At 40.9% G+C, this 12,901-nt stretch overlaps 1 protein-coding gene across 4 annotated transcripts in view; it reads right to left on the bottom strand.

The window, feature by feature from the left end:
* Window positions 1-1,656: 1,656 nt before the first annotated feature.
* The window catches only part of MTUS1 (microtubule associated scaffold protein 1), a 110,203-nt gene continuing 98,958 nt past the window's right edge, over window positions 1,657-12,901 (bottom strand). For all 4 annotated transcript variants that reach the window (XM_044455759.1, XM_044455758.1, XM_044455760.1 and 1 more), the window contains 7 exons: window positions 11,712-11,926; window positions 10,692-10,797; window positions 10,174-10,247; window positions 9,718-9,813; window positions 7,391-7,507; window positions 4,161-4,258; window positions 1,657-3,799 (listed from right to left, as the gene is read on the bottom strand). In XM_044455759.1, the coding sequence (XP_044311694.1) occupies window positions 3,583-3,799; window positions 4,161-4,258; window positions 7,391-7,507; window positions 9,718-9,813; window positions 10,174-10,247; window positions 10,692-10,797; window positions 11,712-11,926 (923 nt within the window). In that variant the 3' untranslated portion in view covers window positions 1,657-3,582. The remainder of the gene's footprint in view (window positions 3,800-4,160; window positions 4,259-7,390; window positions 7,508-9,717; window positions 9,814-10,173; window positions 10,248-10,691; window positions 10,798-11,711; window positions 11,927-12,901) is intronic.

Here is a 12,901-nt window from a genome sequence, read left to right as displayed (position 1 = left end):
AGAGCTGCCACAGAGAAATTAGAGAAGCGGTAGGCTAAGAAGTGTGGCTTCAGTTGTCCATACCAGAAGCGCACTTGATCTCCATGGGGAGATCATTTTATGTGGTGGGAGCCATGACTGAGAAGGCCCTCCTCCGCACCACAGCCAAATGAACTTCACTAAGCTACTGTATGATCAGTCAGGTATGCGGCATTAAAAAAACAGCAACCCTGAGGAACCCAAATCTACTTTGTTTTTTTTGGAATAGAACCCTCTAATCTGGCACAGGGTATCTATCAGCAGGAGGTATCTTCTATACACACAGAAAGAGTAGATGGGGATGCGTGCCCCTGAATCCACATCCCTGCCCCGACAATGCTCATCAGCATCCCACAGAACTGGCTGAAGACCTCTTCCAGACAGCCATCCCCATTTGGGACCACCAGTTACCTGTGGGTTGAGTTGGATCATAGGCAGTGGGACAATCACAGTTCCATTTCTAGGTCTTATAGCAGTTGCTGCTCTCTGAAAACTCAGTTCTCAGTGATAATCAAAACCCCTTGGTTCATTGCATTAGTACCTTAATCTAAGTGGTCATACGGACAGGCAGGGAAGCACCAACAATTATCAGAAGCTATAACAAGAGCTTCATTCCAGCACCTAACCAGCTTTGATTTCAAGTGGAATTGGTGCCTGTGGAAATCTGCCAGTCCTCCCTGTAATGCTGCATATCGGGAGGTTGCCTAGCTGCAGCTGGATTGCTCAGGTGAGAAACTTTCATGCTATTTTTGCCTGAGCTATATTGCAAGGCTTCATGGCATTAGCAGCAGAGAGAGCATAACAAGGAGCTTGGCCCAAGGCCCTCTCTGGACATCTTGCTCAGAGCAGCAGGCTTCTCTGACCATCCATTCTAGCTGATAGGAGCCTTGCTGTTTACTGATTGAGAACAAGCTAGCATAGTTAAGTTCTTCAATTTACTCAATAAATCTCCTTGTAAGCAAACCCAGACCCGGCATATCACTTTCCTTGAGATTCCAAAGAAGATTGAGCCCAATGCACAGGACACAATGCACAGCTTCTATAATGTAAGAAGCTCTAATGCAATCTCTAAGATAGTTTTTACATCAGCCTCACATAGCTTGATCTACATATGGATAGTTACGTCTCCCAACAAAAAGTTTAGGAGATTGAAATACAACTCGAAACACTCAATGGAAAAGTAGAAGTTGCAAAATGGATGTTGGAGAACGCCATTGCTTACAGTCCTTATTATGAAAATCTAGCTTTTTCCATCATTATTCTTCCACATCATTGCAATAAGGGCCACCCCTACCAAAAGGCAGAACAAAGCAGCTTTATTGTTGGAAGGTGATGTCCTGGCACCAGTGCTGAAGTCTGACCTGGTCCAGATGGCTCTTGTGCATGAAATGAGGCAGGGATGGGGAAGACTGCATCTTGCTCTTCCTCTCAGGCAGCAAAAAGCAGCCTTATGGAAACTTCAATTACGATTTTGATGTCACCAATTTCAAGTGCAAGCTCAACCTGAATAGCCATGGTTGCCCAAATGGATCAGCCACTGGACAGCATGCTCCTCATATAGTTATTAAAAAATTCCTTGCCATTTAGCATTTACACTACTTTTGCTTCGGTGTTGTTATATATAATCAGAACAGAGTCTTAAACTGGTAAAAAAAATTTATTTCAATTTTTAACACTCAGTACATATGATCAAATATGACTTTGCCAAAGAAATAAATTGCTCCAAGACATACTTTTAAGCCAAGTTTGAGCCTACAGCGGATTTTCACGGTTATATAAATCAGTCTCTGGACAACAGCTTATTTAGAAGTGCTGACATCTCTAGCTACAGTGGCGTGTATAGTGCCATAAATGGGGGTGGGCAAGTAAAATGTTCCATGGGGGAGGCACACTTTATACAATATAAAATTAAAGTATTTCAGCCTTGAATTTTTCATATTACAGAGCACTTCCATAATTACAGAACAACTAAAACCTTCCTCCTTTACAGCCAACGTTTTTGCAACCTAGACAAAATGTTTGGTTTGACATTTTGTTTACCAATTTTCCCCAAGACTCACCCTTTCGGTTTTTTGGAAGAGGCAATGATTTCTGGTAGATCTTGAGATCTTTGCTGCAAAAATAACAGCATGAGCTCATCAGCCTTTGGCTAGCAAGTTGACTATTTAACAGCCAAGGCAGCATCAGTGCGTTCTGGGGTACAGCAGTGTAGCCTTAGCACTTATCCATTCCTTCTATACTTGAAAGCAGAGACAATATTTAATCTTAATAAAGAGTGCGCTTGTACTTACAAGACATGTCAAAGCACCAAAATAAATGTTGAATAGGTCATTAACAAGAGCAGACATGCACTATGTCATCTTTAAATTTGTAATACAGTACTAAATGTTAACCATGACAGTAACATCTTCCGCATATCGATTCAGCAAAACAATGACATTTTGCATCACCAATTCAAGGAAGTAAGAGAAAGCCTCCAGCCTGATGAAACTGAGAATGCAGTCCTGCAGCCAATTATAAAAGGTGGATAAATCTGTTACATAGGAACTACATAGGAATTTTCCATGTGATGGTAGCTAGTTAAAGTGCACATCAATGTTATCAATTCAGACTGTTTGCTCCTCACAATGCAAGGAAGAAGAAAAAAATAATCAGTAGATCTACAAGTTTCTCTTTTGTTTTGAAAAACTGTCGTCTTGGGTAAAATCATCTCCTTGTTTTTGCACTTTTCTTTCTACAGCTGTTGGCTGCCTGTCTGATTTTCTACCACTTTTTAAAAAGAAAGAAAGAGGGAAGGAGGGGACTGTAGCTAGTGTGGTTGATAAATGAGGTTGCCTAAAATATTTTGAACAACGTGTTATGTTTTAAGAGATGATGTCATGATAAATTCCACTATGAAGTAGGCAGACAATGACAAAAATCAAGCAAAAATAGCTTCTCCTTTCATCTTTTTACTAAAACTGAAGTAGAGGGATTAGGAAGAACATATAGCACAAGTGGTGGCTTTTCCTTAGTCCCAGTGCGGGGGGAAATCTTTGATAAAACATGCATAATGACAATATTTTATTCATGAAGTACTTGTCACTATATTCTTCCAGCTTTTGTCCTTTATAATATACATGGTGAAGGCGGCGGCATCCGACACACACACACACTTACTGTGTGCTACATACAATTCATTCACGCCACACCCAGAGTCACAAGAAGGTTTCTATAATAAGGAACATATTAAAGGTTGTGATCTTTTATTTATAAGCCCCTGAGCATTTTTTCCCTAGAGTTAGGTGAAAAAGGCAATAATGAACAAGACTCTTCTTGCTCTTTTAAGTGCTTTGTGCAACAATGTTCAGAGAAGATACTACTGAAGTCTTTTTGGAGGAGCACTGTGTTGAATCCTACTCCTGAACTTTTCCGTATGTTATAGTTATTTCTCACAGCAGTAGTTTTCCAGTTACATTTCAGTCACATGCAGCTCATATAGCTCTTTGCTCCCTTGATCTTTGTCTTTAGTTCTGCAGAGCATGAATGAAATGCTTGTACAGCGAGTCTCTCCTTACAGTGGTGTCATCTCGGTGACACAGTTGGGCTGGAGAAGGAGCTGGAATTCCTTGGCGACTGAAAAGGCATTGGTGGAGTACTAGGGGATAGTTTTTTTGGACTGCACAGGTCTCCGTTATGTAGCTTCCACAGAAGTTCTTCGTTCTCCATGGACAGGCGTTTATTTACCTTGGATTCTTTCTCCAGAGACTCTTGTAAAACTGCCTGCTCAGTGGACAGTTGCCTGTTGAGAGAAAAGGAAAGCTGGGAATGAGTAAGTTTCAAGTGAGACGTGCAATGCAATGTTCCAGTTGCATCCTCATTGATCATCTTTGCATGGCCATGCTAGCCACGGATGAGGAGTGCTGTACTTCAAAATGTCTGGGGGGCACCAACTTGGAGGCGCTTGCAACAGAGCAGCTCCATATCGATGCTGAGTGCAGGCTATGCTCTTGCTTATTTTAGCTTGGGACCAACCGCAGTACATTTGGTTCAGGGTAGCTTGGAACATTTCTTTGCACCTGACCTGCCTATGTCTCCCATCACACCAAAGCATTATGGCTCTTCAACAGAGCAGACCGATCAGAATGAATTATTTAAGGTACCTGGAAAGTTCCATGTGTTTGTCCATCCGAGCTTTCAATTCTTCATTCTCCTGCTGAAATTTTCTCATTTTCTCCATTAAGGCAGCGTTGTTCTCCACCTTAGATAAAATGTGCAAATTTTATGTTTTTAGAAATTTTATATGAAGTCAAGTGCTCATTCAGTGTAGGGCTCCAAGAATAAGTTAATAAAATGGAGCTCTGATAGCTTGTTGTATCTGATGGACTTCATTCCATGAAAGCTAATGCCAAATTGTTACACCTCTAAGGTGCTGCAAGAATTTGATGATGTCAAACCGAAGAAGCAAGCATCTTCAGACATGTCACTTTTTTAAATCACTGCCCAGAATGTGATTCCCTTACTAGAAACAACTCTGGTGTAAACTGTAAACCAACCACCTTGCAATTTATTTAACTAAGGTCACATGGACTGTACTGAACCAGGAAAGGCCTGAACTGATGTAATCTACATTCAGATTTTCCATCCATGACCTCACAGGATGACCCTGGGGCTCTCTGGCTGAACAGGGCTGTTATAAAAAGGAAATGGAAAGAAATCCCATGCTTGAAGGAAGGAGTAGAAATATGGTAAGATCAGAGCATTTCAGAACAATAATGAAAGCAATACAGAGTTGGTAGAGTTGGCCAGTAACATGATTAAGATCTTCCTGTCAATACACATACCTGGGGTCAGGGGGAGAAGGAAATGCAGAAGTGGGATGCCAGGTAACATAAGCCTGCTGCTACTTGGTTGTGCTCCCACTAAGACCCTAGAGCCAAAAGTCATTTCTCTAGGCCTAGCAAAAACTTGCAGACTCCATCTCAACAGAACCCTCCACAACCCTTATCGGGTCTAGCCTGCCTTGAAAACTTGGTAAGAAAGAACTTAGAGGAAAAAAATGGGTTGCTGTCTTTGTTTCTTTTAATTCCTTTTGCTTAAACTTGTTTCTACCTCTCTATTTCCATGGATGAAGCCATCCTAAAAGTGATATAACAACTATTCAAATATAAATATAAAAATCACGGTTGAGTATCCAATGTCCTTTAGATATGATTCTCGTCATGGTACCAACCATCAATAACTCTGAAGACTACTGGCCAAACCCAAATATACTCGAAGACCACTGCATCATGCCAGAGCATAGCTGTCACAGTGCCCGAAACCTCAGTGTTCCCAAATATTCTAATATTTATTCCTTCTTCCGGTTGGCTTCTCTTGTCTGTACACTGCAGAAGAAACAACTAAGACACTGAGATTTGTAGCTCTTGGAGGAGCATGTGACATGTGGAGGCATACATTTGTCTCTCAGACTGTTACCCATAGCCCTTAGGGGGAGAACGTGCAACCCAGAGAGCTCATGTGTGTGTTGCCCCAGCACCTTTGGTGTGTCAAACTGGTGGCAGCAAAAAGTCAAACACTGCTTTAAAACACAGGGTGCAGGGAGCATGTGCCTACAAGCACAGCTTTGCTTCCAAAGAATCACATGTTCCTTGTTTTAAAGAAAGTTGCCAGCTTTTGCTGCCCTGACAAATTTTAGCAGCACAAGCAGCAGTATACTGAGATCCTGCCCTCAGTGGGGTCCAGGGGAATCGGGGCCCGAGGCAATGCCCCTTTGAGCCTGAGAAGCTGCTAACCTATGTCCTAGAATTTCCTGAGCAAGCATTCTCTATCTAGGCCTAAATATACAGTTCAGAATGTTGCTTGTTCTGTTCAGCCTTTGAATCACTCTAGCAGAATCTTAAAAGACCTGGATGCTACATTTATGCAAACAAGGAAATAAGTTTGCTTTAAAAAATCCACATGCATGACCTACAATTTCACTCAGTTTATTACTCATGGTAATACACTGCAGCTGGGCTCTAGGCCCACTAAAGTGTTTCCATTCTGACTCCATGTGTTGGGCTCCAGACAATCCCCAAGCTTAGTGAGGTTTAGGCTCACTAGCCTTTTAAAGGGAGGCTTTAAAAAATGAGGTATAGGATTCAGTGGTCAATCTAAGTGGCCTTTTAATAAAACAGTCTTTCTCATCTTGCTTCACAAGATTTCCCACCAAGAATCTCACATGCTTATGATACACATTGGTCCTTTGCCATGGCCAGGGCTGGATCTACTATGAAGCCATGTGAGGCAACCGAGTTCCGGTGTCAGACAAGGGCAGTTGGTTAGCGATTTGTTTGTATTGTACGGCTGCCGCCAGGTAAGGGGAAAGGTGCTTATAGGATCTGCTACCTCAGGCACCAAAATAACTTGGCTGGCTTTGGATACTATGCGCCTTGACTTGAAGAGGCAGATAAGGTACCATCTGCTGTTCTGCCTTAGGCCTGGCCTGGCCTGGCGATGGCAAAAAATCTGTGCAAAACAGACAAAAAGGCACCTCTTTCTTATACTATTAACTTCACAGGACAACCTGTGCCCTTTGCTTAGAAGTCATCCAATATGGGGCTTCGTTAGTAGAGCTTAACAGATTGGCCATTTCAAGTTTAAAGGAAAGAAGCCCTTTGTGCATCCCAGTGACTACTCCAACTCTCATTTCATGTTAGAAACTGCTTGGGATCTTCCCACTGGGTTTCTTCTGCCTTTAAAAGCCAAGTTTTCCATCTTGCTGCAAATCTGTATCAATTACTTCCAAGGGCTCCAAGCTGGGCCAGGACTCATCAGGCTCAACGTGGAAATATCCAGTAACACACATTCCTGTGCAGAGTATTCAGTAAATGAAAGTGAAAAGAATTGGATTAAGGACAAGCAGGGATCACAGGCTCACAGAGCTTGGCTTACATTACTCTACACTATTTTAAAACTTCAAACTTGATAAACTAGTGTAAGTTGATTAGCCCGAATGCTTTCTTCTTTACATACGAACAGTATAGTACAGAACACATGCAGTTTGTGATCTTCCTAGTTCAAGTCAGGAAAGTGAATTTAAAAAGTCTATTTCTTAACTGAGTGAAAAACTAAGACATGATTATTTTCCCAGGCTTGCAAAAGAGGGAGGGGAGAATGCATGAGTTTCACTGATGTTCGCTATGGACGATCATAATTTAGGTTTTCTATGGAATGGAATGACTGCATACTTGGCCATAAGATGAAATGCTTTATTTTTTTCTCTTGGACCTTAAAAGTCAAAATACTACTGCCGGGTGGAATTGTAATTTAACTGTCTGCAGCCCTTATTTCTGCATGCTTAGAACAAATCCAGATTTTGGACGAATACCACTTCAAGTTGCGACCTCACCAGTTTTTCCATCTTCAACAGTTTGATATCTTGCTGATGTAGTTTCTCATTCTTGATCTCCAACACTGCTTTCAGACTTTCCAGTTCTTGTTCCAGGTACATGATCTGAGGGGTTTTCTGAAAAAGTACATTTAGAATAGCTTAGGGGGCTCCTCAACATTGCTATGAGCACTGAATGTATTTGGAATTTGTACAGTATTGCCTGATTATAGATTATATCAAATTAAAAATGGGCAAGGAAGAAAAAATGAAAAATATATTTAAAATATAGCCTACAATATGGCCAAAAATACCCAAGCTCAAAATGGAATCTACTCTTATAGAATGATGTTATTGGTGTAATTGATTCTATAATGTTACTCTATTGCTGCCTTTTAAAAACAATTAATAGGACAACCTAAAGGAAAATATACCTGGCAAGAAACTTTTATGTGGCCTTCTAATCCGAAATCCCAGGAAGACATCATGTGGTGAGAGAACATACGAAAGTCTGTTCTGTTCATAATTGCATTATGTTTAAAAATTATGGAGATTCAATATATTCTTGAACAAAAGCAATGATGTTGGATGTGCTATTTTAAATACAGTTAGAAGCAAAAACTGTGTTTGTAGTTTATGGACACTACCAATTCAGATTAAAGTTTAGCATTAAAAATTCTCAGAGAGCACTACTGATAAATGGGTATTCCCCAAAATACCCTAGATTTTCTTCTAGCCATTTTTGCCTCAAATAGTAGCATAAATTATTCAGTTTCGCAACACATACACAACAGTATAAAGAGAGATCAAAGGGTCTCAGATAAGAAATCAAGTTACACTGAAAAAAGATCCAAGACAACAAGAAACACTTTCTTTTAAAAGGTCAGTGTCTGAACACCTGAATCATTTCCCTATAACTGCAACTGCTTAAGCTTCTCTTTTCCTAAGATCCTATTCTCCATTAAGGTGAGCATGGGAAGGTTTTGTGAAGGACATTGGTTAGCTAATTACAGCAATGGATCAGCCTCAGAATTAGTATGTACCCATATTGTAGGGCCAGAGTCCTCTAGCCAGGCACAGTTTCCGTTGTATTGTGTATGTAAATGGCACCAGGTAACATACAAAACCGAAGAACTAAGCAGAAAAGCAACAGTCACAGTCATAAGCAGGTAGGACTCTGAAACCAAAAGCTGACAAATGTTTTAAGAGAGAAGGGCATTCAATGTTTTCCAGTTTAAATTTAGCCAATAGTATGTGTAACAATTTATTATGTAGGATGCATTTTGAAAGACTAATATCTGAACATCTCAACAGAGAAAGCCAACTTTCAAGAAAACAAGTTAAGAAAATCAATCTAGGAAAATACTGACTAAATGCTGGATGGATGGATGGCTAGATGTGGCACACACAAACAGACATCACACCAATGTGTATTTAGCAATTGAGTTTAAGTTTTTTTTTTTTTTTTAAATCAAAATCAAAAGTTGTTTAAAAATAATCCATATGGAAGATTAGCCTATATCAGGTTTCAACATTGTTAGACAAAGTATCCACCTAAAAGCCTAACCTGCAATGTGGAAGACACTTCTTATCTCTGTGTTTGTTTTTTCCTTTGTTATTCTTTTTCTCTTTATTCTTCTTAAAATGCAAAATGGTGCAATCAACCTGGGGCAGCCCACCTTTAAGCTTATGAACTATAAGTTGAAGGTGTCCATTAATTTTAGTAGCAATTTATTAGTTAATATGAGATTTTTGATGTTCAACATTTTGGACATTTAGTTAGAAGTGAAAATTCAAAAAAGTCAAAGATTTAAGATAGAAAAATGTACATTCTTTGCCTCTGAAGGAAAAGGTTCCCTTGTTGTACAGTTAAGGATGCAATCTATGCCTAATATAGAGCCAAAGGAGCACTTGAGCATCAGAAATGTGCTGAGGCTGGAGGTGAGACTCAACATTCAGAGGTTTTCATGTATTGGCTGCAGCTCTGAGGCTGCAAGAGACACCTGTGCCCCAGTGCTGGCCGGGGGCGGATTGGGAGGGGGGGGCTTCTGGAGGGCATGTAGTAACAAGGCTCTAGCAGGGTATGATGTATCCTGGCAATGCCCCAGCCTTTCCTCTGCATAAGCAGGTGCAAGAGATTTAGCCTTCCACAGTGTGGAAGAAGCAAGGAGGTGAAGGATGCCTCTCTCTTTCCTCAACAGGAGAATGCTGATATTCCCCGAATCCTTGCAGAAAAATGTCTATGTTAGATCAAACAACCCAATTTTCAAAAGGTGTAGGACTAAAAGACCTCTAGGTTTATCCAGACGTTGTCCAGACATAAGGTATAAGATCAAGTCAATACATACAAGATTGGCTTTTTCTTTGGCTATACGTTTTTGCTCTTCCAACTTAAGCTTTTCATTCAAAGCATCATTTTCACGCTGTAATTCTCCAATTTTTTCCTGAAAGATTAAAAAAATAGTCACATATAAGACCTGAGTCTCTCACATGATGCCAAGAAACAGTTTAGGAAATACTATCAAGCTAGGCAGAGTGGGCACAAGTTAGAAAGAGCTGATATGGGAATGAGGAATCACAGTAATCCTTCATACAAGCTTTAGAAGATGAATGGTCCCAAGTAGACAATCCTACTCAGGCAACTGAGCTAAGGTTACCAAGGAGTAACTAGAAATATGCATGGTTTCTCACACCATGGTGAAGGGTAGCATATGACACCCCCAACACAAGGCACATTAAAGATTTTGGTGCTGTGGCAGCACATAATCTAGAAATGTATCTACTAAGTAAGAGACATTCCAAACCTCTAGCTGTTCTTGTTTCTCATGGAAAGATGCATCAAGAGTCTCCCTTTCTGATTCATGGGTCTTCTTGAGTTCTGGAAAATGTTGAGAGTTTTAATGTGCACAAGTGTGCCTGCTTAACATTCACTGCAGTCTTCATTCTAATTCTTAGGATGCATGGTGTTAAAGTGGCAATAACAATGATAATCTTGGTAGGGAAAACATAGTTTGATACGTAATTAAAAATCTCATCCCAGGGCCAAGATGTTAAGTCGATCAGCCTTCCCCAACATTAGACCAGCCTCTTCCAATCTGGTGCCTTCCAGATGTGTTGGACTACAAATCCCATCATTCCTAGCCAACATCGGCAATAGTGATACTGATTGGGAATGACAATTGCAGTCCAATACTTCTGGAGGGCACAAGGTTGGGGAAGGCTACTTTAGAAATATTTAACAGCTTGACAGAGAAACATTCCATATTTTAAAGCTCTCAGACAGTAATGAACACAATGAGGGCAAATAAGCTGTACAATTTACCTGAAAGGGATGATTCATAGTCCTTCTTCAGCTCATCTATCTTTTCTGTATGACTGGTTTCGAGTTCTAGCTTAAAATTTTCGTGTGTAACATTCAAGTTGTCTACCTGATAAGTAACATTTTTCAAAACATGAAAGACATTCTCATTTATGATGAGAAATTAAGCTTTTTCTTTTTTATTTTGCATTGAAACATCTCAGGAAAAAAAATATAATTCGAGCCAAAGGGAAAGTAATCCAATACCAGAGGATCAAGAGTAACAAATCCAGTTTCTAAGGTTCTACTTCTTGGGTAATGCAAAATAAAGACCTCCAAGGTATGGACAGTTTTCAGGACAACAGTTTGATTTTCTGTTTACACTAGAAGAGAAATAGTCGGTTCCAAAAAGAGCCCTCCCCCCTCACCCGACGCATTCAGAGTGCTCTTGCAAAGCTTTACCCAACTCTACAGGATTGGGTCATGTCATATAAGGAAGTACCCTGCGCTGGAAAGAAGGGGTGTGGAGGAATCCCAGATGCACACTGAAGCTGCTGCACGCCCAAGAATCATCTGCCTGGGAACTTCAGTAGGGACACCCCAAGCAAAGCAAGATGGTATGAATCCGCATTGCCAATTCTAACCACAACAAAGTCATGGGGTTCCGATAGGATTAGTGAGCATGGCTAGCACCCAAGGTGTCTGGCTGAATCGTATATTGCCTAGCTAGTAATCAGGCCAACAGATAACCTGAAACTTTACTGAAGGAAATACGAGGAACTTCAAACCCTTGTTGTCTGCAATTGAGCCAACTCCACGTTTTTTGAAGTCAGGACAATGGCAAGGTGGAAGCACACTGGCACTAAAAGGAGCAAAGCTGTCCAAGTATTTCCATGGTTGAAAAGCACAAAATAACACCCTCTGAGGTGAGAGTGTTTTACATACAAGGGATGTCACCGACTTAAGCAACAGTAGAACAAAACAGGACTGCAGGAGCATGTGTATAAAAACTGGAAACATGAATCTCACTCCAACTCAACTTACTTGCTCCTGAAGCTGAGCTTTGTATTTTTCAGCTTCTTCAATGCAAATGTTCTGCAGTTTTTCACATTCTGCAGTGTAAAACTGCTTCAGCCTCTCTTCCAGTTCAGATAAATCACTTTGGTGTTGCTGGTTCAGCTTCTGTACAAACGCTTCATAAGCTGCTTGTAATTCATGTCTGTCTTTCTCCAATTTCTCACAGGCTGCGGAACTGGTTACTGGGGGGAATGAATAAAAACACCCCTTTTCAAATCCAAGAGTTTTAACAAACACGTTGCTCAAGAGTTATGGTATTTCTTCTAGAGAAGAGGTACCCTTACTATCTTCAACACAGGAGAAAGGGTAACAGCCTCAGTGGCAGGTGGGAAGCGCCTTCTGTGCCCTGAATCCTTTAGTCAGTGGTTCGTGCCCCCAGCAAACTGCTGCCAGAGGCAAGAGGGGAGAGAGAAGCTTCTCTAGTCATCCCTAGGGAATGGCCCATGGCTCTGTGGTAAAGCATGCAAGGACCCGGATTTGATCCCCGACTATCTCCAGTTAAAAGAATCAGGTTGCAGGTGGTGGGAAAGACCTCAAAGATCTTGGAGAATTTCTGCTAATCAGAGCAGGTATCAGTGGGTTGGCCTGACAGTCTGATCCGGTAAAAGGCATCTTCCTCTGTTTCTACAGAAACACTCTACTCCATATAATCCTTACTCAAGTCCCACACCTTAAAAAATAGTAAGACAACAACTTTCTTTAGCTATGTTTTCAGGAAATGTAACTTTTGTGAATTCTCATTTGACGTTACAGAAGGCTTATAGTTTTCTGTACAGTTCAGTTTTCTATTACAAATGTTACCCAGAGACATCCTAGGCCTCTCTAGTTCAGCATTTTCTATATTGACCGGCAGTGGTCCTTTCCCAATCATACTTAGAGCTAGTGGAAACTGCACTTGGGGCCTTCTGCCCACAAACCATGTAAGGAGCTATGGTCCTTCTCTACCGGCTCTCCTGAACAGCTTTCAACACCATGATCAAAGTCATCCTTCAGGGCCGTCTGTCTCTGCTCCACATGTACCATCTTGCTCCACTATAGCATCTACTTGCCTGGGGAAATCGCCAGAAGGTTTGTGTTATACCTCTAAATTCCACCTATAAATCTTGGAAAGGCTGAAATTCCTTAACATGTGTCTGAAGGCAGTTTTAGGGTACATG

The sequence above is a fragment of the Varanus komodoensis genome, unplaced genomic scaffold (assembly GCF_004798865.1).
Source record: "Varanus komodoensis strain SLA01 unplaced genomic scaffold, ASM479886v1 scaffold8, whole genome shotgun sequence".
Lineage (NCBI taxonomy): Eukaryota > Metazoa > Chordata > Lepidosauria > Squamata > Varanidae > Varanus > Varanus komodoensis.
The sequence above is the reverse complement of the archived record's forward strand: the minus strand, read 5'-3'. Positions and strand labels throughout refer to the sequence as shown.